Below are 26,030 nucleotides of genomic sequence, written 5' to 3'. Positions count from 1 at the left end.
ATGTATGACTTGCAGATACTTCTGTATTTATAGGTTTTTTTTTCACTTTCTTTGGTAATGTCCTTTGCACAAAATTTTTTCATTTTAATGAGGTCTAGTTTATCTGTTTTTGTTTGCTTGTTTGTTGCTCATGCTTTTTGTGTCATACCTAAAATATCCATTGCCAAATCCAAGGTCATGAAAATTTTACACACACACACACACACACACACCCTTTTTAAGAGTTGATGATTTTAGCTCTTAGATCTTTGTTCCATCTTGAGTTAATTTTGTATATGGTATGAGGTAGGAGTTCAGTTTCCTTCTTTTGTTTTTGGAAATCCAGTCCCAGCATCATTTGCTGAAGAGACTGTTCTTTCCCCATTGAATGGACTTAACCATCTTGTCAAAAATCAATTGGCAACGTATGGGTCCGTTTATGGACTCTCAGTTCTATTGCCCTGGTCTATCATTATGCCAGTCCTAAACTGTCTTCTTGTCTGTAGCTTTATAGTAAGTTTTGAAATCAGGAAGTGTGAGTCCTTCGACTTTATTATTCTTCTCCAAGATTGTTTTGGCTATTGTGGGTCCCTTAAATTTCCGTATAAGTTTTAGGAACAGTGTGTCAGTTTCTACAGAAAGGGAAGCTAGGATTTTGATTGGGATTGCATTGAGTCTGTAGCTCAAACTGGGGAATATTGCCAACGTCAAGTCTTCCTACCCATGAATGCAGGCTGTTTTTCTATTTATTTAGGTCTTTAATTTCTTTGAGCAATGTTTTGTAGCTTTCTGTAGCTTTTTGTAGTCTTCTTTAATTTCTTTGAGCAATGTTTTGTGGCTTTCTGTGTACAGGACTTTCACCTCCCTGGTTAGATTTATTCCTAGATATTTTATTCTTTTAGAGGGCATTGTAAATGGAATTGTTTGCTTAATTTGTTTTTTTTTTTGTTGTTGTTGTTGTTAATATTTATTTATTTATTTATTTGTGCTGGGTCTTAGTTGCAGCAGGTGGGCTCCTTAGTTGTGGCATAGGAACTCTTAGTTGTGGCACGCATGTCGGATCTAGTTCCCTCACCAGGGATTGAATCCCCCAGCCCCCTGCATTGGGAGCACAGAGTCTTAACCACTGTACCACCAGGGAAGTCCTGCTTAATTTTTTTTTTAGGTTATTCATCACTGGTGTATAAAAATGAATTTTTTTTTGCCATGCTACACAGCTTGCAGGATCTTAGTTCCCTGACCAGGGATCAAACCTGGGCCCTTGGCAGTGAAAGTGCAGAATCCTAACCACTGGACCGCCAGGGAATCCCAAAATAAAACTGATTTTTGAGTGTTGATCTTGTATCCTACAACTTTGCTGAATTGATTAGGTCTAGTAGCTTTCTTGTGAATTCTTTGGAATTTTCTTTGACATTTGCAATGGAAATAGATTTACTTCCTTTTCAATCTGTACACTTTAAAATTTTCTTTTTCTTCTCTAATTGCTCTGGCTATAACTTCCAGGACAGTGTTAAATAGCAGTGGTGAAAGTGGGTGCCCTTGTCTTATTTCTGATCTTAGGAGGAGAGTTTTCACCATTAATTAAGTATGCTGTTTATTAGCTGTGGGTTTTTTGTTTTTGTTTTTTTAAATAAATTCCCTTTACAATTTTAAGATAGCTAGAAGGTAACTATAGTTTTCTGAGTGTTTTTATTATGAGAAAGTGTTGGGTCTTGTCAAGTGCTTTGTCTGCATCAGTTGAGATGCCCATCTTTTAATATGTCATTTCTAAGTACAGATCTATTTTTGTCATTTCACTACTAAGAAATTTTACTTACACACATATTAAACTCTGAACAAAGTAACATACTCCTCTCGACTAATTTTTGTGCTCTATTTTTCATTCAAGCTGTGTTCTTCACTCCTGTGGTAGGTAGAATAATGGTCCCTCAGAGATGTCTACATTCTAATCCCTGGAACCTGTGTTATGTTAGATTACATGTTAAGAGGAATTAAGGTTGCTTATCAGATGACCTTAAACTAAGATTATTCTGGATTATCTAGGTGGGCCCAGTGTAATCACAAGGGTCCTTTAAAGTGGAAGAGGTAGGGTAGGCAGAAAATGAGAGTGAGGAGATGTGACTTTGGAAGAAAGGCTCAAAAATGCAACATTGCTTGCTTTGAGGATTAGAGGAAGGGGGCCAAGAACAAAGGAGTGTGGGTGGCCTTTAGAAGACAGAAAGGGCAAGGAAAGGGATTCTTTCTTAGAGCCTCCAGGAAGGAATGCATTGCTGCCCACACATTGACTTTAGCTCCGTGGAGAGCAGTGTCAGACTTAGACCTACAAAACTGTAAAATAATAAATTTGTGTTGTTTTAAGCCACTAAGTTTGTGGTATTGGTGTAATAATACAAAATAAATGTAACTGCCTGAACATATTTTATTTATGATGCTGGTTTCTTCAGGCAATCTCATGTCTGGATTTCCCTTAGGTTATTAAAATTGTAATCATTATTGAAAGCCCATCTCAAAGCTTCCTCAACGATTAAGCTTTTTGTTTTTCTTCCACACCATCTCCCAGGTGTCCTCTCCAAATATACCTAGTTTCTCTCTCCTTGTTTCTGTAGTGCTTTTTTACCTTCCTCATGTTATCTAACAATACAGAGTTTTGGAATATAGTATTCGGTATTGGCTTTATTAAAATTTTATTATCCTTTAAAAAATGTTCTGTTATCTTGGTGTGTGTAAATTTGGGTTTGTATGTAAGTTTTTTTCACTTTATATGGTTACACCTCTAATTTTTTAAACATTTGAATCTTTTGTTTCATTTTAGACTGAGAGATAGGCAACTGTATCGTTCTCAGTCTTGTCTTTTCTGTTAACAATCTGTATTGCATATGGTAGACAATCCATATATGTTTGACTTTAAATGTACTTGTAATTTAGGTCCTATAATTTACATTTATGAACCAGAATATTATAGTGGTGAATTCTTTCTATCCATATACTGAGGGAGTTATATATATAATTAAGTTGTTGTGAGGCATGTGTCAGTTTATATAAACCATATTTATTGAAACCAGTGATTAATATTAAAGGTGATTATAGGGCTTCCCTGGTGGCGCAGTGGTTGAGAGTCCGCCTGCCAATGCAGGGGACACGGGTTCGTGCCCCGGTCCGGGAAGATCCCACATGCCGTGGAGTGGCGGGGCCCGTGAGCCATGGCCGCTGAGCCTGCGCGTCCAGAGCCTGTGCTCCGCAACGGGAGAGGCCACAACAGTGAGAGGCCCGTGTACCACAAAAAAAAAAAAAAGTGATTATAGCTTCTCTCCAGGCATATTTTAAGCAAGGTCAGATTTTTTTTTTGTTTCTTTTAATGTTAGATGTGTAAAAATAGAGAGATTTAGTTGCTTCTCAAGACTCTTGAATCATTGATTTATCATGTTTGTTTCTATTTTTAAATGATTTGTTTTAGAAGGATGGTGTTACAGATAATAGTGTTTCTTTTTTTACCTAAGAAATGTATTTTGGAGATTGGTCAAAATGAATATTTATAATATAAAAAATGTTTAATTCTTCTTTATCATTGATTCCAAACAAGAAGAAAAAGCAGGATTGTTTACTCCCCTAATGGTAAGAAAACAAGTCTTCTAGGAGTAAAAGAAATTTCAGCGGAATTGATATTTTTTCAATAACATACTTTTGAGTATTTACTGAATGTGATATTTGTGTCTCGTAGAATGGAGATGTATGCATTTCAATTCTTCATCCACCTGTAGATGACCCACAGAGTGGAGAACTGCCGTCTGAAAGGTGGAATCCTACTCAAAATGTCAGGTGAGGAATTACATAAGGAATAATCTGGTTTTTAGGTGGCTCTTAAGATTGGATATTATCTTTTAACAGGTACAAACAAATCCTTTCTATATTTGGTTGTTTTGTCTTCTACTGGAGCTTTAAATAGCATGTATGCCTCATTTTGAAGAGTTGTAATTCTGGAGTAATAATGCATATGTTACTCATTTCTCTGTGTTCACTTTGGAAGAATTTTTCTACTCTGAATTCTTCCTCTTACATTAAGTTCCATCCTGCAGCTTTGGATTTCATGAGTTCCATGTTTGGATTGGTTGCTTCCTTATTCTAGGATTCTTATTACTTTTTGCTGAAAAGTCTTAGTCTTTACACTTTGTTTATCCATTCACCAGTTGATGGACATTTGGGTTGTTTCTGCTTCTTGGCTATTATGAATAATGCTGCTGTGAACATTGTGTGACATTGAACATTGTGTGCAAGTTTTTATGTGTACATATGTTTTCATTTCCTTGGACATATACCTGGAAATGGAATTGGGGGTGCATAACTCAGTGTTTAACTTCTTGAGGAACTGCCGTATTTTCCAACATGGCTGCACTAAATTTTATAGCATTCCCACCAGCAGTGTGTGAATTCTAATTTCTCCACATCTTTGTTAACACTTGTTATTTTCCATGTCTTTTATTATAGCCATCCCAGACGGTGGACATGGTATTCTCACTGTAGTTTTGTCATCAGTGTGTTTCTTTTAAAATAACTCAAAATTTTAGAATGGTTTTAGATTTTTAGAAAAATTATGAGGAAAGTACAGATAGTTCCCATATTCCCCACACCTGCAGATTTCTTTGTTATTAACATCTAACATTCATTTGGTTCATTTGTTACAGTTAGTGAACCTGTATTAGTACATTATTATTGACTAAAGTCCATACTCTTTCACGTTTCCTTAATTTTTACCTAATGTCATTTTTCTGCTCTGAGATCCCCATGCATGATAGATAGCACATTATATTTAATAGACAGTTCTCCTTAGACAACTGCAACAGTTTCTTGGACTTTCCTTGGTTTTGATGACCTTAACAATTTTGAGGAATACTGATCAGGTATTTTGTAGAATGCCCCCCAAATGGGATTTTTTTTTTTTTGATGTTTTTCTGCTTATTATACTGGAGTTATGAGTGTTGGGGAGGAAGACATGGAGGTAAAGTACATTTTCATCACGTCATAGCAGGGGTATATACTGTCAGCCTGACTTACCACTCTTGATGTTAACATTCATCACCTGGCTGAGACTCTTGTTTTTAGGGTTTCTCCTCTGTAAAGTTCCTCCTGTCCCCCTTTCTGTTCTGTATAAGGGAAGTCCTAGGTGCAGCCCACACTAAGGAGGGGGGAGTTATACTCCCACAAGGCTGAGATATCTGTATAAGTTACTTCAATTCCTCTGCACAGGAGATTAATCTGCTCTCCCCCATTTACTCATTCATTCATTTTGTTAATCATTTTTAATGATCTGGAAGCTAGTAACTCAATTAGAATCTCCATTTTTGTCAAAAGCAAAGAACTTGAAGCTTCCTGATGCACACAAGGATTTCTTACCTGTCTCTTATCAAGTTATGTGTTTGCTTCCCACCTTCTGGGAAGAGTAGACCAAAAAGTCTATTCAAGACATATCAAATACTATTGATTATGCTGGTTACTCATTTCTTTAGGTACTTTGTTCCATCCAGTATACTTAGAAAGGATTGGGAAAAAAGATACATTTTAGATTTCAACACATCTTGCCAGTATATTTTTTTAATGAGAAAAAACTGACTTCCCTTTTTAATTTAAATAAGTGTGTTGATACATCTCACCTTGACAAACATCATGCCTCTGAATAATTCTCAGATCAGGCGTTGAGACTTGCCATAAGTTTATTATGTCTATTAAAATAAGGAATCATTGCATATTCCATATACTTTCTGCTTTACTTTAGTGGGACTCTCCCTCGGCAATGATGCATTTGGGCCTCTCACTGTTGTGGCCTCGCCCGTTGTGGAGCACAGGCTCCGGACTCGTAGGCTCAGTGGCCATGGCTCACGGGCCCAGCCGCTCCACGGCATGTGGGATCTTCCCGGACCGGGGCACGAACCCGTCTCTCAACCACTGCGCCACCAGGGAAGCCCTGATGCATTTCTTAACATCAGAGATGGAATTAATTTGTTTTAGTGAAAATATAATTCCAGCAGCCCCAATCTATACACATCTGAATTTATTACACTCCACTATATAGCAAAATACTTTTTTTTTTAACATCACTCTATGCTTTTAACAAAATTATTTATGAGAAGGGAAAAGCAGTCGGCTCTATTTGTAAATTTCTCTTCGTTTTGTACATCTTATGTTTCATCACTAGGCAATGCACCATAGAAATATTTGGGATGTGTGGGAGGTATGCATTTCTTGTAAAGGGCAGTTGTGAAAAGGGAAGCTGGAAAGGAGAACTGATAGGATATTTCGTATGTCTTCAGGGGCATGTATATATTAGTTTTAAGACCATTGTTTTACACGGGATCTTTTATGATCATTAGTAAAATTAGTATATTTCTACTTCATCCCCTCATATCCGTATATCACACAGTTGTTAGCTGATTATTTAGACCTTTAATTTATACGTACTTATTACTTGATTTTTCAGCATCAGATGGTATACTGACACTTAGATATAAAAGAAAAGGAAACCTTCTACCTCCCCCTTCTAACTTTTAAATATTATTGTTTCTTTATTGTCAGGGTTATAAAATTTATAATCTGTAGCTTAATCCCAGTTTTAAAAATTCTTATTCCTGTTGTTAAATGAATTCATTGTTTGTTCCTCATTATTTTACTTCCTTTGGTCTATTAACTGGCTGAAATTGTCCATCAGTAATTTCTCAAGGGATTGCTCCTAGGAGCTATATTACATTCCGAGTTGTTACGTGTTCAAAGTACTATGTGCTTGTGTATATGGGAGTATACGTGTGTGTTTGCCATTATACTTCAAATGACAGATTTTAACTAGATATAAGATTTCAGGATCATGCTTTCTTTCCTTGAGGATATTATGGGCATTATTACTCTGTTGCCTTGGAGACGTTTGGCTACCCTATTTCTCATCTCTTTCACACTATATAATTGTTTAAGAGGCTGGCATGCTTTCGAAAGAAACACATTATTTTATCAGTAAAATTAAACTGACAATGTAGAGAAAAGGTTTTAAATATCTTGGAAGATTTGTTGAAAAATTGGACCAAAAATGCAGAGTTGTCTTTTTTTTTTTTTTTTGCGGTACGCGGGCCTCTCACTGTTGTGGCCTCTCCCGTTGCAGAGCACAGGCCCCGGACGTGCAGGCTCAGCGGCCATGGCTCACGGGCCCAGCCGCTCCGCGGCATGTGGGATCTTCCCGGACCGGGGCACAAACCCGTGTCCCCTGCATCGGCAGGCGGACTTTCAACCACTGCGCCACAAGGGAAGCCCCAGGGTTGTCCTTTAAGTATGATTTTGGTGCTTGTTTTTCAGGACTAGTAGTAACCCTAGAATAGAAGAAGTAGTAGCTCTAAGGTGTTAGTGATTCTTGCTTTTGGAGGTTGAATGTTGAATCAAATGCTTCACATACCACCACCACACCCACCCTTTGAGAAAACAAGCCTCTTTTTTTTTTTTTTTGGTGCGGCTTAAACAACAGAAATTTATTTTTTCACAGTTCTGGACTCTATAAGGTACCGGCAAGGTTGGTTTCTTCTGAGGCTTCTCTCCTCATCTTGTCTTCTCTCTTTGTCTTCACATGGTCTTCCCTCTGTTCATGTCTGTGTCCTAATTGCCTCTTCTTATAAGGACATTAGTTATACTGGATTAAGACCTGTTCTAAGGACCTCATTTTAACTTAATTACCTCTTGAAAGACTCTGTCTCCAAATATAGTCTGAGGTACTGGGGGTTAAAACTTCAGTATAGAATTTGAAGCCTCCCTGTTCTTTAGATGCAAAGCCCCAAACATTGCATTCTCGTGCTGCTTGGATGGACAATCTATTACCATTACCCACAGGAATTCAAAATTTTTGCCTTTACTTCTATGTAAATACACACAGACTGTATTTGCCTTGTCTCAGCCTAAAATATTATAAACATTTTTTCTTTTTAAGAAAGGTCTGTTTGGGGAATTCCCTGGTGGTCCAGTGGTTAGGATTTAGTGCTTTCACTGCTGTGGCCCAGGTTCAATCCCTGGTCAGAGAACTAAGATCCCACAAACCATGTGGCATGGCCAAAAAAAAAAAGAAAGGCCTGTTTCTCATTTAATCCATTCCTTTCGGGGCAGGGAACTCCTTTCATATTAATCTGCCCTTTAAAACTACCTTAGCCACTTTGGGCACCAGCATCATTTTTTTTTCTCTCTGGGTCCTCAGGTCACCTGAGCCCCAATTTAGAAGCACCTGGACTTCACATGAGGGATTGCCTTCCCTGCATTTATGCTTTTTTTATTTAGAGGCTTCACAACCAGAACTTAGTTATCTTCAGATTGCCCCTTTGATCTTCATCCATGGCTCTAAAAGGTATTTGCATTGGAAATCGTTACCTTCTTGGACCTTTTTGTTTCTTTCTTAGTTCCATATAATCATTGGATGGTTCTTCAATGTGTTGCTTGGGGTGGGAGAGTGAATGGAGAGTTTTGGTGTTTGTGGATTTCTAGGGGGGGACATAGAGTGTTTTGCATGCCTTGTGGAACGTCATCTGGAACACCTGGTGATGTCCAGAACTCTGAAAAGTCAGGAAGGTACTACCTAATGTGGGACACTTTTCCCTTTCCCATTTGTTTCTGTGTTATTTGTTTTGAGACAAGGGAGCTCCTTAAGGTAGTAAACTGTACATATTTCTCACAGGTTATTTACGGCACTGAAATATCAAGAGGCAAGATATGAGATGCCAGGGATTTTCCTTTATATCCCTTTGCTACTAAATTATCCAGAGTAAGCACTGTCTGACTAAGGGTTCTAAGCTCCATATCCAGTTTATGGCTGTAGCCAAGACAGCAGTGGAGGTGGCAGAAGGTTCAATTCAGCCTGTTGTAGGGTCTTGACTGCTGAATGGCACTGTTAATCTGAAAGTGGTTCCATGTTCACATGTGTTTGGACTCCTCCATGACCACCTGCACTAGTCTTTCATTTAACACCTCAGTGAACATATTCAGAAAATAAAGTTGTACAGGCTTTTGTAACCTGAAGAAGAGTAAGGAATTCCTGTTACCTTTGAGAGCCGAAGTCGATTTATATAACAAGATCTAGTGAGTAGTGAGAGTTGGCTAAAGGGGAAACCAAGAAAAATGTACTATGCTACAACTGTAGGGATCCAGAGTGGCAGCCAGCTAGCTTCCACTAAAAGCTCAGGAAGCCAGCATACTTTCTGGAAGAAGAGATCCACAGTCCTATCCTCAGATGTCCAGGATTAAGTTTAGGGGGTGAGAGTTCCTTATGGAATTGGGAAGTTTTGAGGAGTAGGCATTAGTCAGCAAAGAAAGAAGTTGGGAGGATAGGGCCCCCCGATGCTGCTACATGTATGTGATTAGGAGTCCACAACACCATGCCTCTTCTTGGTGAAAGAAAGAAAATGTGCCTTAATCCATGTTCTGTCCAGAACCAAGTGGGAGCTTCCAGGGGGTGGGTGAGGTGGGTGGGTAGGGGGTCTCTCAGACCTTGCAGTAGAATTCACAAGTGCTTTCTCGGAGGCACCAGCCCCAGAACTACCTGCCATACCTGCTGCAGGCTCTTGGATAGGAAAGTGGTCTTTGGTAGGGATTTGCTTTCCTTTGAAGGATAGATAACAGTGTTTTCTTTGCCACTGTGAAGATGTATCATGGGACCAGATTTATGGATCCACTCCAGAGGCCACACCTTCATGTAGAAGCGTCTCTCAGGAGTAGGGTAGGGTGTTGTTTTCCTATCTAGTATTCTCTATAACCCACTGAAAGGGCAGGGAGCTAGAGACTGCTGCAATGATTGGGTGGCAAAGTAGACAAGGTCATAGGAAATGGCTATGGCTGTGCTGTTCCTAGGGCTCCTGTAAACCCCATTCTGGGCCAGGACTATTTTATTTATTTGCTCCCTTGATGTTTGCATATTGGGTCCCACTGCACTCAGATTGCTAGTTTCATTCTGTGAAAATGATATGTATTTTGTGTATTTAAAATTTTTCCTTTTTAAACTAAAATGTGATTTGGTCATTTTGTGTATTTTAATCTGAGACCCTTATTCCTACCATGTGTTCTCAGGGGTATGTCAGTCAACGGTAGCTCCAGGGACTGCACAGCAGGAACTGTTGTATTTGTTAGTTGCTTTATTATTTTTTTAAAAATATTTATTTATTTGGCTGCTCTGGGTCTTGGTTGTGGCACATGGGATCTTCGTTGTGGCATGCAGGATCTTTGGTTGTGGCATGCGAACTCTTAGTTACAGCATGTGGGATCTAGTTCCCTGACCAGGGAGCGAACCCAGGCCCCCTGCATTGGGAGCTGGTAGTCTTAGCCACTGGACCACCAGGAAGTCCCTGTTAGGTGCTTTAGCAGCATAAAGAAAAACTGTTTGTAGTGTGTGGACTCATTAAGCTACCACGTTTTATCTTCCCAGTCATAACAGACTTCTTTACCATGATGTCCTCTTTAAATTTCTCTCCCATCTTGAAAGCATATAATGAGGATTGAGTTTTAATTGGGTGATCTTCTGGTGTTACTGGTCCATCTTTTGAAATAGTGTAAATGAGAGCTTAAAAGAGCCCTTCTAGGTCAACTAGAAGGGTCAGGCAGTGAGCTTTGCTTCTCTGTACGTCACTTTTTAACAAATTAAGGCCTGTAAAATCTAAGAATCTCAATCATTCAAACTCTCTTTCAGTATTTCTATGTATGTTTTAAGAGTCAAGTAAGTTGAAGTTTTAAAGAATGAACCCTTTCAACCTCACACGTTGCCTGGGAGGGTCTGTGTATGCACTGGACGAAAAATGCCCATCTTTAATCCTACAGAATTCCAAACTTTCGCTGCTTGGCTTCTGGGGAGACCCATAAGCCATGTCTTCTTTGTTGAGCTAAGGCCAGTTTCTGCCCTCCCTGCTAAAATTGTACTTGCGGTGACATAGTAGCTAACAGAGAAAGGGCAGACCCATCTCACTGATTACTGTCTGTATGTTGAAAAGGGACAAATACAGTATTACCCATTGGGTCATAGATGTTTAATTATGATCTCTTATCTCCCTTAAATACTTCTTTTTTCTTGTGAAAAAAATACAATAAATGAGAAAGGATTTTAAAATACTGAAACTAACAACTGAAACTAACAACTGAAACTAACCAAATAATAGCAACAACAACAAAAAAAGGTAATTGTTGGAATAGCTTCAGGATTCAATTGTGTTTTGTATGTTCTACATACATTTCATTTTTCCACTCTATAAAAATAGGATTAATAATACTACCTTGCAGAGTTGTTTACCATGCTACAGATGTAACACCTGTGTTAAATTATTTTGGTACAAGTGCCAGACAGTTTAAACTATGTATGATATTGCTTCCCATCCTTTTCCAGTCACGTTACATAGAAAATATGAAATGATAGTATTCGTAGATCACAATGTAGTAAGCTGAAGATGCTCCTTTGGCCAGAAGTTATTGTTCCAGAGGCTCAAGTTGTCCCAGGTCCTACCTACCAATCTGCCTGAGGGAATCACATACAGTTTACCTGTAACCCACTCACAACATACTGGTTGGGAAATTTTGAATAGTATATTGCATATGAATTGCATCAGGAATCTTCATTAGTGTTGGAGTCCTTTGCCAGCACTTGGTGGTATGTCTACTGCTGTGGGTAGGTAGGTTTTTATGAAGGTGTGGCATGGTTGTTGTTTGAAGGTGTACTAGAGGAAGGAGATTAACCCCATCTGAATCAGTGGAATGGATTCCCTGTACAAAAAATGGCTCTACTCTCCAGACAAAGGGAGGAAGTGAAAACGTGCTGGGTTAATAACTATTATCACAGTCAACTACAGTTAGTGCCTGAGGCTTCTGAAAGCATCATGTATTTCAGTTTAGGGAGTGAGTACATGGTATTAGAAGTGAGTTTCTTATGATAGAACTAGATGATTCACCATTTTAAAAAATTGTACTTCCCAATATGGCATTTTAATAATAAACACAAGATATAAGAAAATCAACCTGGTGAAACCACTCCTGGGAAAAATTTCCTAATTCAGTTAATATAATTCATCTAGACCTGTGTTGTCCAGTATGATAGCCACTGACTACATGTGGCTATTTAAACTTAATTAAAATTAGTACTAAAAACCTCATTTCTTCAGTTGCATAATCTACTTTTCAAAGTGCTCAGTGGCCACATGTGGCTAGTGGTTACCATATTGGATAACACACAGATTATACATTTCCATCATCACAGAAAGTTGTAAAGAAATGCTGATCTGGACCATTAAACTGTACCACAGTTTGTCCTTATCCTGCTTATCTTTCTATCAGGTTTTGTATATGTTTTCTTCTGAAGCAATCCTTACGGAATTTTTCTTTCGCTTCTAGGATATTGTCAGTCCATTTTGCATTTTTGGCAATGATGAGTTTCTTTAAATTTTCTTAGTGTAATTACTGAAGAAGTCCAGAAGGATGGAAGTGGGGGTACAGGGAGTTATTCTTACCCTAATAGAAAGGTGGGAAGTGTATATGTGGTAAATGAATTTGAACTAGATGGGAAAGTTTTCTTTGAAAGTGCCTTTGTCGTAATCTTGTATAATCACATAACAGAAACTCTCTACCCTTTTTAGGAAAAGGTTTCATCAAATCAAACATCTAATTGCCTGGTTCCCTCCCTTTATTTTTTGCTTGGGGCCAGGAGCAAAAGGCTATTTTGCAACAACAAAATCTATAACCTCGCACCAATGAGAAAAGGTAGAGAAATTTAATTTTTCCTCCCATGTTTCTCCTTACCTACATGCACATAGCTTTTAGGGGAGAAAAAAGCCTGGGAACTATTTCAAACATTTTTGGAGCTTATTGAGCTTATTTTATTTCACAGAAACTTTATTCCCTGTGATTAAGGTGTCTAGTTTTTATCTGTGGATGAAAATTTCCCACAAGATTTCTGAGCCCTGCGAGATCAGGGATGGCAACTAACTCTCTCACTATTGTACATCCAACATCTCACTAGATGCCTCTGGCACAATAGTAAGGGTTTAGTAAATATTTTTTGAATCAAGATTTCTGTTATTCAGAGACTAGTTCTTCCATGTCAAGGCTATTGCTTTTTCTCCATTCACCTGCTTAACTCTTATCTTGCTTCCCTTAGAAGTATGGAAAAGAAATACATTTGTATGTGATATTGGTTTTCAGATCTTCTAAGCAGCCATGGTATGAATTAGATATATGGAGTAGCATCATTTTTACCCTTTTCCACAAAAAGATTGCCTTCAAGCTAAATGTTTTTTGCTCCTGCTTTTTCCTATTGCACTTAACTTGTTAATTTTTTAAATGTTATTTGAAAAGCTTCCAGACCTCCAATTTTTGTAGATTGGAACATGTTGCCAGTTAAGACAGTGCCTTCTACAGAGTTCATATTTTGCCCTGCAACCTAACTTTTATGCTAAACTCAGATTCCCTGCTTTGTCTCCCAGGTAGCAGCTTGTTCCTAGCCTAGCCAGATGAGTACTGAAAACAAAATTTTGATACTCTATTTCCATTTCCCTATAGTCTTAAATTTAAAACAAAATACTATTGAATACTGTGAATATGAATATTCATAGCTGACCCTTTTTTCCTCTTTCTAGGACTATCCTGTTAAGTGTAATCTCATTGCTTAATGAGCCCAACACCTTCTCCCCAGCCAATGTGGATGCCTCGGTTATGTTCAGGAAATGGAGGGACAGTAAAGGAAAAGACAAAGAATATGCTGAAATCATTAGGTAAGGTGTTTTGTTTTGTCTTCTGTTTGATTACTTCAAGTCTTCATACAGAACCAAAGTATATCCTAGAACCAAGGGTTTAAATTGAACTTAAATATCCACTCCACTTCTGTCAGTTAGATTTATTGTTTGGGAAGAGGTTTCTGCCTGAGCCTAATGAGTTTGGCTTTTGAGACAGCAGATCTGATTTCCCAGGACACAGAACTTCCAGGTTCTAAACTAGTCACGTTTGCAAACTCTTCCTCCTGATCATTTTAGGGACACTGTTCTGGGTTTTGAACATGTCCTTTAAATGTATCAAAACACCCAGTGTATTCCAGACATTCCAGGTATTTCTGTTTTCAAATTTTTTATTAATGAAACCTTATATGGCCTTTCTGACCATAGCAGCAAGTATCTTCTAGGAATCCCCATTATCAGCAACTCTAGTATATGGTCTAACAGAGCCCTAGAATAAGAATCAGGAGACTGAATAAGAATAAGGAGTAGATTCTTATTCTACTTCTAACAGAGTAGCTCTGCCACTGTCATGTGACCTTTTATCAGTTAAGTTTTGGGGGTTTTTAATATTTCCATCTGTAAAAAAAAAAAAAGGTATTAGGCTCAACCATTCATCTCTCAAATTATATCCTACATAGGATATAAGATTTTCCTAACAGTACTTAGTGATTGGTAGAGCCCCAAGGACAATTGCAGCACATTCTGTGACTTTTCAAAGTCCCTCTCTATAAATCTAGTTGGCATTATACCATGTGATATGAAAAAAAAATGCATGTCATCTGACAGCTGAATAAGTTTTCTGCCCACCGTAATCAGCTTCTTAGACCCTCTCCCTAATCCAGAGTCATTTAATGAAATTACAAGGATAGAATCTGGGCATCTGTATTTTGTTTTTACCAAGCCACTTAGGTGACTGGTATATACCAAAGATTGAAGATAACTAGTGTAAATAGTAAAGACCTGTAGAAGTTTAGAGTGAGAGTGGACTGAGGATTGGAAAATGGGAATGCTTCATAAAATAGTCAGGACTGGAGCCTGATGTTCAAGGAAAGGGAGGGTGTAAGGCGTAGTCTTTCTCCTTAGAGAGCTCATACTTTTGTTTGTAAACAAATGAACATGTAATATGATAAGTGCAACTGTAGAAGCATAAACAAAATACAGTGGAAGGAACATATAATATGGTTCCTAGGAGAGATAATGCTTCATAACCAAGAATTTTTCAGGGAGAGAGAAACATGCTTGCTAAAACACGGGTGTATAATAACAGCATGACACATCAAGAGAATTATAAATTCTGATTTGAGAAGTAATGGGAAATTAAGAAATGCATCAGGTCTTAAAAGACACTGAAGTCATAGGGTGGGTTTGGTCCTTAATCTTAGAGGTGTTGGAGTGTCACTTAAAGATTTTGTGTGAAAGGATAATCCTATTTGAGTTCCAAAAGAACACAACTGACCAGGATACCGGCTGAGGTTTGAGGAGGCTGAGATGAAGACTAAACTGACGTAGTAACAATCAAGAATGAGAAAACAGATTTGAAAACATTTAAGACTTTGGAGTAGTAAGAGTTATAATTTTAGGAACTGAATACTCCATGGAGGTGGACAATGACAAATGCAGACTTCCGGAGTTAGGATTCCTATGGAACGTCAGGACGGAGACATCCAGTTGCTCATATAAGGGTATAGAGCTCAGAAGAAAAGTTTAGGCTGGACCCTGATGATTTGAGAGCTGTCAGCATGAAGGGTTAGAACCATGGGAATGGACAAGATGGTTCAAGGAGAAAGCTGTGAGAAGAGAGATTCAAGCCTGAAAGCCTCAGCAGCATCAGGATGTAAGGCAACAGGATCCACCAAGAGAGGTCTAATTAAAAGGGAGAATAGTGGTTGTGTTTTTGTGGGGCTTTTTAAAGTACTTTATTTATTTGGCTGCGCCGGGTCTTAGTTGCGGCATGTGGGGTTTTTTTAAAAAATTTTTTTAAGCTGCGGCATGCGGGATCTTTAGTTGCGGCATGTGAACTCTTAGTTGTGGCATGCGGGATCTAGTTCCCTGACCAGGGATCGAACCCGGGCCCCCCCTGCATTGGGAGCACAGAGTCTTAGCCACTGGACCACCAGGGAAGTCCTGAGAATAGTGGTTTGATGTTTTTAAGTTCAGTTTTTCTAGTCCCTTGAGGGGTCGAATTTTCATACTTGTTGAAGGAAACATTAACCTTCATGCGTTCATACAGTCAGTATTTGTTGCACAGCTGTATGTGCCCAGGCGGTGTTCTAAGCACTGGGGAAATAGAATTAACTAAGATAGACAAGGTCTCTGCTCACATTCAGGGGCGCAAGGAGAACAACGGAAAAATGAACAAATGAGGAAGATGAGTAGGATAAGATGAAGGAATTACAAGATGGCTGCTTTAAGTTGGATTGTCCGAATAGGCCTCCTCTAAGGTGACATATAAGTTCATATCTGAGTGACAAGAAGCAGTCAACCATATGTAGGGCAGAAGAGCAACTGGTCCTCACAGAAAAATCAACTAGGTATGTTTGCAGGTACTAAAAAACCCCCCGAGTGGCCTGAATGTTTTGGAATTGGAGAAAGTAATGGGTGGCGAGAATGAAGCGATAGGCAGGTGGATCGTGCAAGACTTTGGAATCCAACATAAGATATTTGGATTTTTCTCTAAGTAGGAGGACTATTGAGTTGATGGGACTGCATTCCGAGTTTAGTGCGGGAAGACAAGGCGGAAAACCTGAGGTGATTTCTGGCCAACCAGCATGTGAGGTGCATGGCTTTAAATGCCCTTCAGAAGGGTCTTTTTTTTTTTTTTTTTTTTTTTGCGGTACGCGGGCCTCTCACTGTTGTGGCCTCTCCCGTTGCGGAGCACAGGCTCCGGACGCGCAGGCCCAGCGGCCATGGCTCGCGGGCCCAGCCGCTCCGCGGCATGTGGGATCTTCCCGGACCGGGGCACGAACCCGCGTCCCCTGCATCGGCAGGCGGACTCTCAACCACTGCGCCACCAGGGAAGCCCTCAGAAGGGTCATTTTTAAGTGTCCTTCAGAATGGTACCTGATGGGCTAGAACCTTTGGTGTAGTAGAGGGTATCTTATCAAAGATGCTTTCAGGTAGGTAGATACTAAAGTTCAGAAACCAGTAAGGAATTTTGGATTGTTTAGGCCAATTATAAATCCATCTTCCAGAGACTTACATAAACTATCCTCCCTTCAGGAAACAGGTGTCAGCCACTAAAGCCGAAGCAGAAAAGGATGGAGTGAAGGTCCCCACGACCCTGGCGGAATACTGCATCAAAACTAAAGTGCCTTCCAATGACAACAGCTCAGATTTGCTTTATGACGACTTGTACGACGACGACATTGATGATGAAGATGAGGAGGAGGAAGATGCCGACTGTTATGACGATGATGATTCTGGGAATGAGGAGTCGTGACGTGCTCCTTCGAGGCCCCTGTACTGCCCTGCCGTCTCAGGCCAAAGGGAGGGGAGCAAGTGGGGACCTAGCAGTGGCCCCTCAGCAAAAACCTATCATGGGGGTGGGGAAAACAAACGGCTCCTGGTGACTCCCCTTATGGATCTCAGTTTGCTCCTTTTTATGGACCTCTTAACGGAGAGAAACTAATCCTCCACAGAATGTCTGAATTCTTGCATTCTTTACCCTTCCATCACTGTATTGATTCTTTTTTTTTTTTCTTTAAACTCAAACTCCCACCTCACTTCGTCTCTGCAAAGTGTTCACAGCAAAACACGTTTGGTCTGTTTTTAGATTCTTGAAGAATTAGTCTTTCATCAAGACGTTTAATGTGTTTAAAGCTGGGAACCCATCGGGAGTTCACAAGTGCTGCATATGCTGGGTAGCAAAAGAAAAAAAAACCATAAAAGCCCCACAAAACATTTCTTAACAAAGCAAATTTGCCAAGTTTTAGCTGCTCATTTACCTTAGTGTGTGTGCATTCGTTCAGCCCCGTGGTGGTGAATTTTCTTTCCCTTCTTAAGGCTGGGGTACAGCAGGCGTCAGGGACTTTGTTCTGAACCTGTTGAAACGTGTTCCTAAGGGCACAGGGCCCTTCAGCCTAACACAGAGGCCTCAGCTACTCTGAGAGATCAGATTTTGTTTTTCGAAATCGATTGGGATCTAAAGCCTGAAATAAATATTCATACTTTACATAGAACTGATTGCTATTTATTTTGAAGGCAGAGTTATTTTTTTCCCCCAGGGAGTGGGGAGAGAGTGGGGATTAGTGTGTGTGTGTGTGTGTGTGTGTGTGTGTGGAGTCTTAGTGACGGGAACGAAGAGTTAAAATCACTATGCTGGTTTTGGTTGATGCTGCTGGGGGAAAAAGTCAAACTACTGGGGACCACTGTTGGGAGAGAAAACATCTGTTTTATATATTTAACATGGCCTTTCCCTGAAAGATACACTCTCACCATGAGGATTTTTTTTAAGTAGCGAGTTTTAATTACTTAGTATTAATACTAGGTGCATGTGTTAAGATTTTGGTTTTCATTGAGCTGCTTATACTGATAGTGGTAACTGTGGATATATGTGAGACATGCGTGACCGGTTCCCGCTTTTCTCACTGGATGTGACCTGGACTTTTCTCTCCTTTCAATGTGCTCGGGCTATGGAGTGCAAGCGGAAGTTGTGCATGGAGCTTTCCCCTGAGCTTCTTTGACTCTTCTGGCAGAGCCAAGGGAGTTGGCTGCAAGCAGTGTCTGGGCAACGCTAGATCTTCCTGCCACGCAATTGCTGCAGCCTTGATTTCCCCGGTGTCGATCGTGTGTTACTTCAATCAATACCGAGTTCCATCAGCCTTCACCAACCAGGGACTTCTTCAGTACTTGGCGATGATTTTTGTTTCTTATGGGGGCGGGTCAGTTCACAGGAGGGCAGTGTTCTTTCAGTGGGGAAAATACCGCTATGAACCTACTTCAGATCCCTGCGTGCTAGCGTTCAACTCCTTTTCTTCAGATCGTATAGCTCAGAAAGAACGAAAGGGTTGATGAGGGACAGAGGTAGGATGGACCCTAGGACACAGTCTGTGATACTTAGGTCCTTAGTTCCTCCTTCCTTTCTGATCTCAGGGTTTTCATTCGCTCTTCAAACTCTCCAAACATTTGCCAACTAATTCCCAGCAGCCTTCTCTGGAATCTAGTCTTAAAAAAGTGGGAATGTTGAACGTGCTAAGGTTCACAGGGGACACTGTTGAGCCTGGTCCCAGAATCTGTCCAAACTCCATGGCCTACTTGCACCCCTGAGTCAAGCGACTCCAGTCAGATTCAGAGAACAGAGCAGCTCTCCTGTGACAAAACACCGAGTGCAAACTCTCATAGAAGGACGTTGAAACTAGTTTTTTGCCCCACACATACTCATAATGCTCTGATCACCCCCTATCAATCACTCCACACTCCCAAAACACACACGCGTGCGCCGCGTGCTTGGTCTTACGCTCTCTCGGAGCCCTAAAACTAAGCCTTTTCTCTTCCTGCCAAAGCGTCTCTCCCCCAGGGCAGGCCAGACTCCTTGGCACTGTGGGAGGTGCTGTGCTGCTCAGCCCTGTCGCACAGGCCCTGCTGGCCTCTGTTTTACGTTGACTCAGAGAGCCAGGTGGAGGTTGTACCTCTCAGCCTTTGGGGTGTTACTCTTCAGAGCTGGGTTTGCCTCTGATGAGAGTAGTCGTCAGTTCCAGAAAAGACTGGGGTATGCTGATTTGCTAGGAGGTGGGACATTCTGATAGCTCAGACTGACTTGTAAAACCCAGGTGCTGGTTCCAGAGCTCTGTCCTGCGAACACATACTATGGCAAAAGAAAACTGAGGCACGTAACTTCTTTCGGGAGTGGAGATCTCAGGCTTAGGCCACAACCTTGTGAGTACAGTTGTGCTGATTATTTGGTGTAACATGAATTCAGGATCCATCCTGCATTTTTAGGTTCCTTTCGATTCTAGTGGAGGCCTCTGGACGCTCTTCAGGTCTGTGTATTTTGAGGCTGGGTGGAGAACGTACATTATGATTCTGTTGTTGCTTCTCGCAGTCTTCCCCTTTCATTTCACATCATTCCAGAGTTCTTTTTTCTATTAGCCAAGCTTTTTTGTAGTCCCTTCTTTCCTCTTCCCTGGTAATTATTTGCTTCTTTATTTGCTGGTTTCCTTATGTTTGGAAAATACATAGTAAGCGATTGAAGGGGAAAATGTGTAGTTCTCCACTGAAAATTAACTCTCTACCCTCCCACCCTGATTTTTAAAAAGGTTTACATTTACAAAGATTCAGATGCAATTTTCAACTATTCTGAAACCAGCAGGACACACCTGACTTTAATAGTTTTCTTAGCTGAAATTGTAGATGTTTTTCTTTAGTTTAACTTATGAGAAAAGATTATCTGATGCATTTTGTGTTCAATTTCCCCTTTAGTGGTTTATTTTTTGTCTTTTTCTGCCCATCTGTCTACTAATAAAATGTGAAATAAAATATACCTGTATTGCTACTTCCCCATGGGATGACCCTCTTCTTTTTTTGTGTATTAAAATTAAAAGGTGGTCTTAATACTTGCTCTGTTCCCTTGCAGATTATGCACAGGAGTCAGCTGAAAAACTAAAACAAAAACCAAATCTTGCTCACCTGCCTTTTGACAGTCTGCTCAACTCACCCCCTTGCAGAATAAATATCCCCAAATCCTTACCAGCTTTTAAGAAAGGTTATTAAAGACAAAGCCATTTGTTAACCTTAATTCTGAAATAGGGCGCAAGCTGCCAGTATAAGTAGGTCGGTGAAGTGATGGAGGAGTGCTCCACTGCCCTCCTTACGCAAGTTTTTTGTTTTCATTGTCACTTGTCAACTTCCCGCTGCTAAAAGAAGGGATCAGAAAGCAATAGATCACATAATTTAGTAAGTTTCAGTTGTGGACACTTTTTTTTTAAGCCAGCAGTGCTTGACCTATCTGATGAATGACCATTGATTTTGGAGGTCAAAAACAGACAAGGTAAAGACTGTACCCCCTGGGCTGGTTCTGGCACGCTGACTTGAAACGGGATGCTATAATGCCTCGGGCAACACCTCAAGGCCTTGAGCCAGCTGCCAGGCTGGAATACAGCTGCGCCTCAGACAAGCATGGAGATCTGCCTCCTGGCGGAGACATGTATAGTTTTACGGCCCCAGTTCCTTCTGGACTGGTGGCCTGGAATCAGGAGGGAGGAGCTTAAGAGAAGTCAGAATCCTGGCCCCAGGTGAATGGTTCCTTGGGACTTTCTGGAGCAGATATTTAGCCCAGGACCCACTTACCTACTTCACACCACCCTGGCTCACTAGTCTTCTGTCCCGCCACAGTCCTCGACGGTCAATCAAGATTGCATTTGGTTGATGAAGAGCAAAGGGCAGAGAGGTTTAGCTGTGCAAACTTAGGCCTGGAACTGTATTCTCAGAGTTCTTACCTTTGTTCCTTTGGAAAAGAAATTACCCTACCGTAATATCCTGTTGACAAGACCCTTTTAGAGACCGCCTTGTCCCCTAAGTCTGTTACAGAGTTGCAAGAAAAACAAAGGTAACCGTTGATAAGCACTGCCTGTCAGGAGGGTTAGCTACCTTGTCAGCTGCGTCCTTTACCTTTTCCCTCCCTGAATGCTGATTGTTTTGGGACAAGAGAAGGGCCCAGCAAAGCAAGGAATACCCACTGAAGCCCTAACACCCTGTTATCAGAAGCCTGTGACCATGGGAGCTCTACTTCAGCCCTGTGAAGTCCAGGGTCCCTGGAACCATAATGAAGATGGTCTCTGCCCTGAGCTCTCCCTGAGTCACACCACACAGAGAAAGTATGCTCTCAGAACTTTATTAGGTGGAGTTTGGGCAAAAGAGAAAACCTCTGAAACAGTCGCCCACCTGGTTCAGGACGACTGGAATAGAGGAGCCTTTGCTTGGAGACATGTTGTCTCTGAGATGAAGGCATATCTTTGATTTTTTTTTTTTTAAAGGGGAGCTGACTGGCTGAGTATCTCTGAGCGCAAATTCAGATTATTTTAAAAATGGTCAGCCAGAGGAAGGCAAGTCTCTGGGGACAAGACCAGATCAGAAGCCGAAGCCCCAGCTCTCTGTGGAGACAAACAGGTGCCACCTCTAAGGGGGGGGGGGGGGGGGGGCGGGGCAGGGCTATCTCTCTGCCATTCCCAGATCAAGGTTTGGAGGGAGGGGAACATGACAGATGACAAAAGGACCAGTTTCTCAAAAAGCAAGGGATAAAGTAATTACACAGGGACGAAAACTCAAAGAATGGTTTACAAGGGAGGGAGCAGGGAGGGAGATGAGCCGTGATTCTTCATTGGTACCTGACCCCAGTCCCCAAACTGCCTCCAGCCAGCCCTTCCAGATGCTGCCCACCGGGGGGGCTTTGTAGAAGGCCTGAAGGCAGAAGGGGGGAAGGGGGCTGCTGCTGCTACAGCAGGAAGGGGCTTGAGTGGGGAGAGGAGCAGCTGCTCCCCCCTCCCCCAAGCCTTCTACCACATTTACAAATACATACATAAATACATTACATACAACAGGGAGTCTGGGAGGCAGGCTCCCCACAGAGGCTCGGCTGACACGTCTCAGAAACTCTGGGGAGGGTGCCGGGCTCTGTGCGCTCTCCTGCCCGGGGTAGGCCCCGCCCTGGCCAGGCCCCGCCCTGGCCCCCCAGCTCTTCAGGGTTCAGTTTGTCCAGTATGGAGAGGTGCCGTAGGCAGGTTTGGAGGCTTGTGACTTGGGCTGCAGGGAGCTGGGCTGGCTGCGCTGACCCGCGCCGCTCTGAGGAGGAGGAGAGAAGGCTGTCAAGGCTGCAGCGGAGCCCCCAGCCCAGGGCAGGATGGCCGCCTACTCCACCGGGCTCACCTGAGCGTCCTGTGGGAGGTGGTGGTGCAGCAGCTGTGAGTGAGGCTGCTGGTGGGCGGGCAGGACGTGCACGAGCGGTGAGGGCGCGTAACCGGGGCCCAGGGGCCCAGGGGAGCCCAAGGCCGAGGGCAGGCTGAACGGTGGTGGGGTCCCTGCGTGAAATCCCTGCCTGTCGAAAGTCTGCAGGGCAGAGAGACGACAGTGAGGCTCGCTTGGCAGCACTCTGCCAGCCCTCCCGCCAGTGCCGGCCCTCCCTCACCTGAGTCTTGCTGTAGACGGACCCAGTCACGTCAGGGAGGCCGGGGCCGCTCGAAGACGCCGACACTCCTAGAAGGAAAAGCGGCTGTTCCCACATCAGCTGGCCCCAGCGCCAGCCTCCCCCCGCTCCAGGGGCCCTCTGGGGCAGCCTCGCCTGAGAAGGAGTCAGGGGAGGAGACGACTGCTCTGGGCCGCAATCCTGGAAAGGCCTACCTTTGCCAGGCCCAGAACCTGCAGACTTGCTCTGTGCCTGCGATGATCCACCATAGCCACCCTTGGTGTAGTCTCCCGCCGCCGCCCCCTGGCTCACGTCATCGTAACCTAGCACGGCAGGGGACAAGAGGCACGTGTGAGCTAGGTGAGCCTGTCCTTCCCGTGCCTCTCCGTGGCGGAAGCACCCCTCACCTGCGCTGTAGCTGTGCTGGCCATAGCCACTGGCCTGCTGGAAAGGGGTGGTGGGGCTGCTGAGGCTCACACCGTGCTGCTTGGCTGAGGCCGGGGGGACCTGGTGGCAGGCAAGCAGGAGAGGCATTAGTAGGGGGACAGAGCTGGGGGAGCAGGTCACCCCGGCTTAGCCTCAGGCAGTTCGTGGCACAACCACTAGGGAGGTGTCTTCAGTAGCGCAACACGCTAGATCTCAAAACAGATGGGAAAGGAACCTCGCCCCCAAGCCGGACTCATTCCTCAAGGCCAGGTGACACTCTGAGTGGGGACCTGTCCCTCCCTCCCTGCTTCCGTTCCCTGGAGCTGGAGTAACACCCCCCTGAATACTCACAAACACGGTGGGCCCATACTGGAAGGCACTGGGTACGCCTGTATAGTAGGGGAGGCCAGTGTAGCTGTAGCCAGGTGGCAGGGCAGGGTTCAGAAAGGGCTGCTGGGCTGTGTGGTGGGCCTGGGACTGGCTCTGCTGGGGCTGAGCCAGGGTGGTGGCAGGTGCAGGGGACGCAGAGTCTCCTCGGCCAAACTTTGTGACATCACCTGGGAGAAACGGGGCACTGAATCCAGTCACTGCCCCCTATCCAGCCAGGAAAAAGCCAGACTGGTCCCCGTGAACAGGAACAGGCCTGGCTGCCAGCACAACAACAGGAAGCCGGTAGGTCTCTGCAGCCCTTCTGCGTCTGTTTCCAGACTCCCGGGATGAGCCCCAGGCCAGTCCGATGAGCACTCCGCCCCCATGCCTAACCCCCTGAACAAGACTAACCTGAATAGGGATTATTAGCAAGGCTCCCATCTCGACTGGCGAGGGCTGCGGGTGTAGCGAAAGGAATCCCATAGTAATCCTAGGAGAGACCAGAGAGGTTCAGTCAGCACAAGAGCCTCACCCCACTCCCAAGACAGCAGAACCTGCAGGCAGTACGGATGCTCCAGGCAATGCCACATTCCCCAGGCCGACCAGACCGCAGGGACGTCACAGGCACACCACCAGAGGGCAGCACTCACAGAGAATTCAAAACAAATGGTGCCGGTCAGAGCTGTGCAGTGTGGCAGGCACACAGCATGTAGACGCACTGACCGATCCCTCAGCCTTCCCCGGGCACAGCCAGCGGAGGCCCAGTCACACACATCCATTCTACATCACAGATGGATGCTGGTGAATGTCATGGGCCAAACCAACTCTCCTGGCTTCTCCAGTGAGAGGGATTCTGAAGGGCAGCTAGGAAAGTTAACAGGACAAGGAGAAACCTGAGGAGGAGGAGGGGCCAAAAGGGTTTAACAGGGGTCAGGTCCTGAGCTAGGAGAGACCGCCCACTCTGCCCTGGCAACGCTGACATTGCACAGGAGTCAGGACAAGCGTGGATGCTGAGGCAAAACACAGTGGAGCTCTATGAAGAAGGGGAGGCCTGCCCTGACCCTCACCCACCGCCCAGGGCTCTGCCAGCCCTGGACATACTACACCCCGGTCCTCTGAGCCGAGGAAAAGCCCTCCTGCCTTCCTCGTGGGCAGCAGTGTCTAGGAAAGGCACCTACAGCCTCCTTTGGCCCCATCTCCCAGACACCTCCAGGAAACCCACGGCACCCTCAGACCAGAACCACAACAGAAGGCAGGGCTAGAAAAGCACAGTTAGTAGAACACAAGCGGGGACAGGCCTGGAGGAAGCCCAGGAGGGGGAGCTCTTTGACACAAGAAAATCCAAAGGTGGAAATGAGGCACAAAAGTATCAGAATCTAAGAAATAACCAAAGGGGAAAATGAAAGAAATGCATCTCAAAAGGCAGGCTCAGAGGTGATTGCTTCTAAGGCACAAAAAGATTGAAGCAATATGCAGCAGCCCAGGATGATTCCCAGGGCTAGAATCCCACTGAGTCATTCCTAGGGGCCCAACCAGGCACCACCTTCAGACTCATTCAGGACCACCTCCTGCATTCCATCTCTGATGCCCTGGGGCTCCTGGCTGCAAGGTTTCCTGAGTGTCAGGGGGACTAGGGCCGCTTCTGGTTTCCCTGCAAAGCCCTAGGGCTTAAGGCATCCCCAGAAACCCTAAGTTCTGTTTTCCACTCTAGAAATCTGTCATCATGTCCTCAATATCCTTTCTGGGCCCTCCAGGGACATGGGCAGCAGCTGGAAAGCCCCACAGGCCCCTTGAGCAGTAGTGTGATTGGCTGCTGGTTTGCACACTGGGGAAGAGCTGCCCAGCTACCAACCTATGGAAACATTCCAAGCAGATGAAAGGGTCTTCTGAGAGACATGAGCATCAGCCACTGGGGCCTGGGAGGTAGAGGTGGTGCCTGCAGCTCCCTGAGCTCTCTGTGGCCAGCCCAAGAGGGGCTAACACCAGTGGAGAGGAGTCTGAGGAAGGACACCTCACCTTCACTTGGGGAAAAGGAAAGACCATACCCAGGAGAGTTGACATCGGGGTCCAAATAGCTATTTACTCCCAGACAATGTGACAGATGCCCTGGTCTGCTGCAAATGATCAGGAGTCTGGGGAACGCCAGACCAAGAAGGGGGTACAGGAGCCTGCAGGCTGTCCAGGCAGGGAGCGTGCCTCGTCCTGTACCTCTTCTGCACTGCAGTCCTGCTCACGTGGCCATCCCAGAGAAGGCCCAGTGCTTCATCCTGGTAGCAAGGGCCAGAATAAAGAGGCAATGCTGCCCTCAGAGTGAGACTGCAGCAACCAGAGAGATCCTGGGGCCAGCGTTCTTATACACGAGATGGCAGGCTAAACCCAGAAGGGCCCTTGAA

General features: G+C 43.5%; 2 protein-coding genes across 22 annotated transcripts in view; one reads left to right on the top strand and one right to left on the bottom strand.

Moving 5' to 3' along the window:
• The window catches only part of UBE2R2 (ubiquitin conjugating enzyme E2 R2), a 93,849-nt gene extending 73,624 nt beyond the window's left edge, over nucleotides 1-20,225 (top strand). For both annotated transcript variants that reach the window (XM_073805657.1, XM_033857975.2), the window contains 3 exons: nucleotides 3,698-3,795; nucleotides 13,593-13,727; nucleotides 16,947-20,225. In XM_073805657.1, coding sequence (XP_073661758.1) covers nucleotides 3,698-3,795; nucleotides 13,593-13,727; nucleotides 16,947-17,166 — 453 coding nt within the window. In that variant the 3' untranslated portion in view covers nucleotides 17,167-20,225. The remainder of the gene's footprint in view (nucleotides 1-3,697; nucleotides 3,796-13,592; nucleotides 13,728-16,946) is intronic.
• Nucleotides 17,411-26,030, bottom strand: part of UBAP2 (ubiquitin associated protein 2) — a 121,126-nt gene continuing 112,506 nt past the window's right edge. For 17 of the 20 annotated variants that reach the window (XM_033857957.2, XM_033857958.2, XM_073805645.1 and 14 more), the window contains 7 exons: nucleotides 24,049-24,127; nucleotides 23,620-23,825; nucleotides 23,250-23,349; nucleotides 23,058-23,165; nucleotides 22,846-22,913; nucleotides 22,587-22,766; nucleotides 17,411-22,502 (listed from right to left, as the gene is read on the bottom strand). In XM_033857957.2, the coding sequence (XP_033713848.1) occupies nucleotides 22,407-22,502; nucleotides 22,587-22,766; nucleotides 22,846-22,913; nucleotides 23,058-23,165; nucleotides 23,250-23,349; nucleotides 23,620-23,825; nucleotides 24,049-24,127 (837 nt within the window). In that variant the 3' untranslated portion in view covers nucleotides 17,411-22,406. The remainder of the gene's footprint in view (nucleotides 22,503-22,586; nucleotides 22,767-22,845; nucleotides 22,914-23,057; nucleotides 23,166-23,249; nucleotides 23,350-23,619; nucleotides 23,826-24,048; nucleotides 24,128-26,030) is intronic. The other 3 variants (XR_012332229.1, XR_012332230.1, XM_073805644.1) reach the window with 3 other exon arrangements.

The sequence above is a fragment of the Tursiops truncatus genome, chromosome 6, assembly GCF_011762595.2.
Source record: "Tursiops truncatus isolate mTurTru1 chromosome 6, mTurTru1.mat.Y, whole genome shotgun sequence".
NCBI classification, from domain to species: domain Eukaryota; kingdom Metazoa; phylum Chordata; class Mammalia; order Artiodactyla; family Delphinidae; genus Tursiops; species Tursiops truncatus.
Note: the sequence above shows the minus strand (reverse complement) of the source record. Positions and strands in the feature narration are given on the sequence as shown.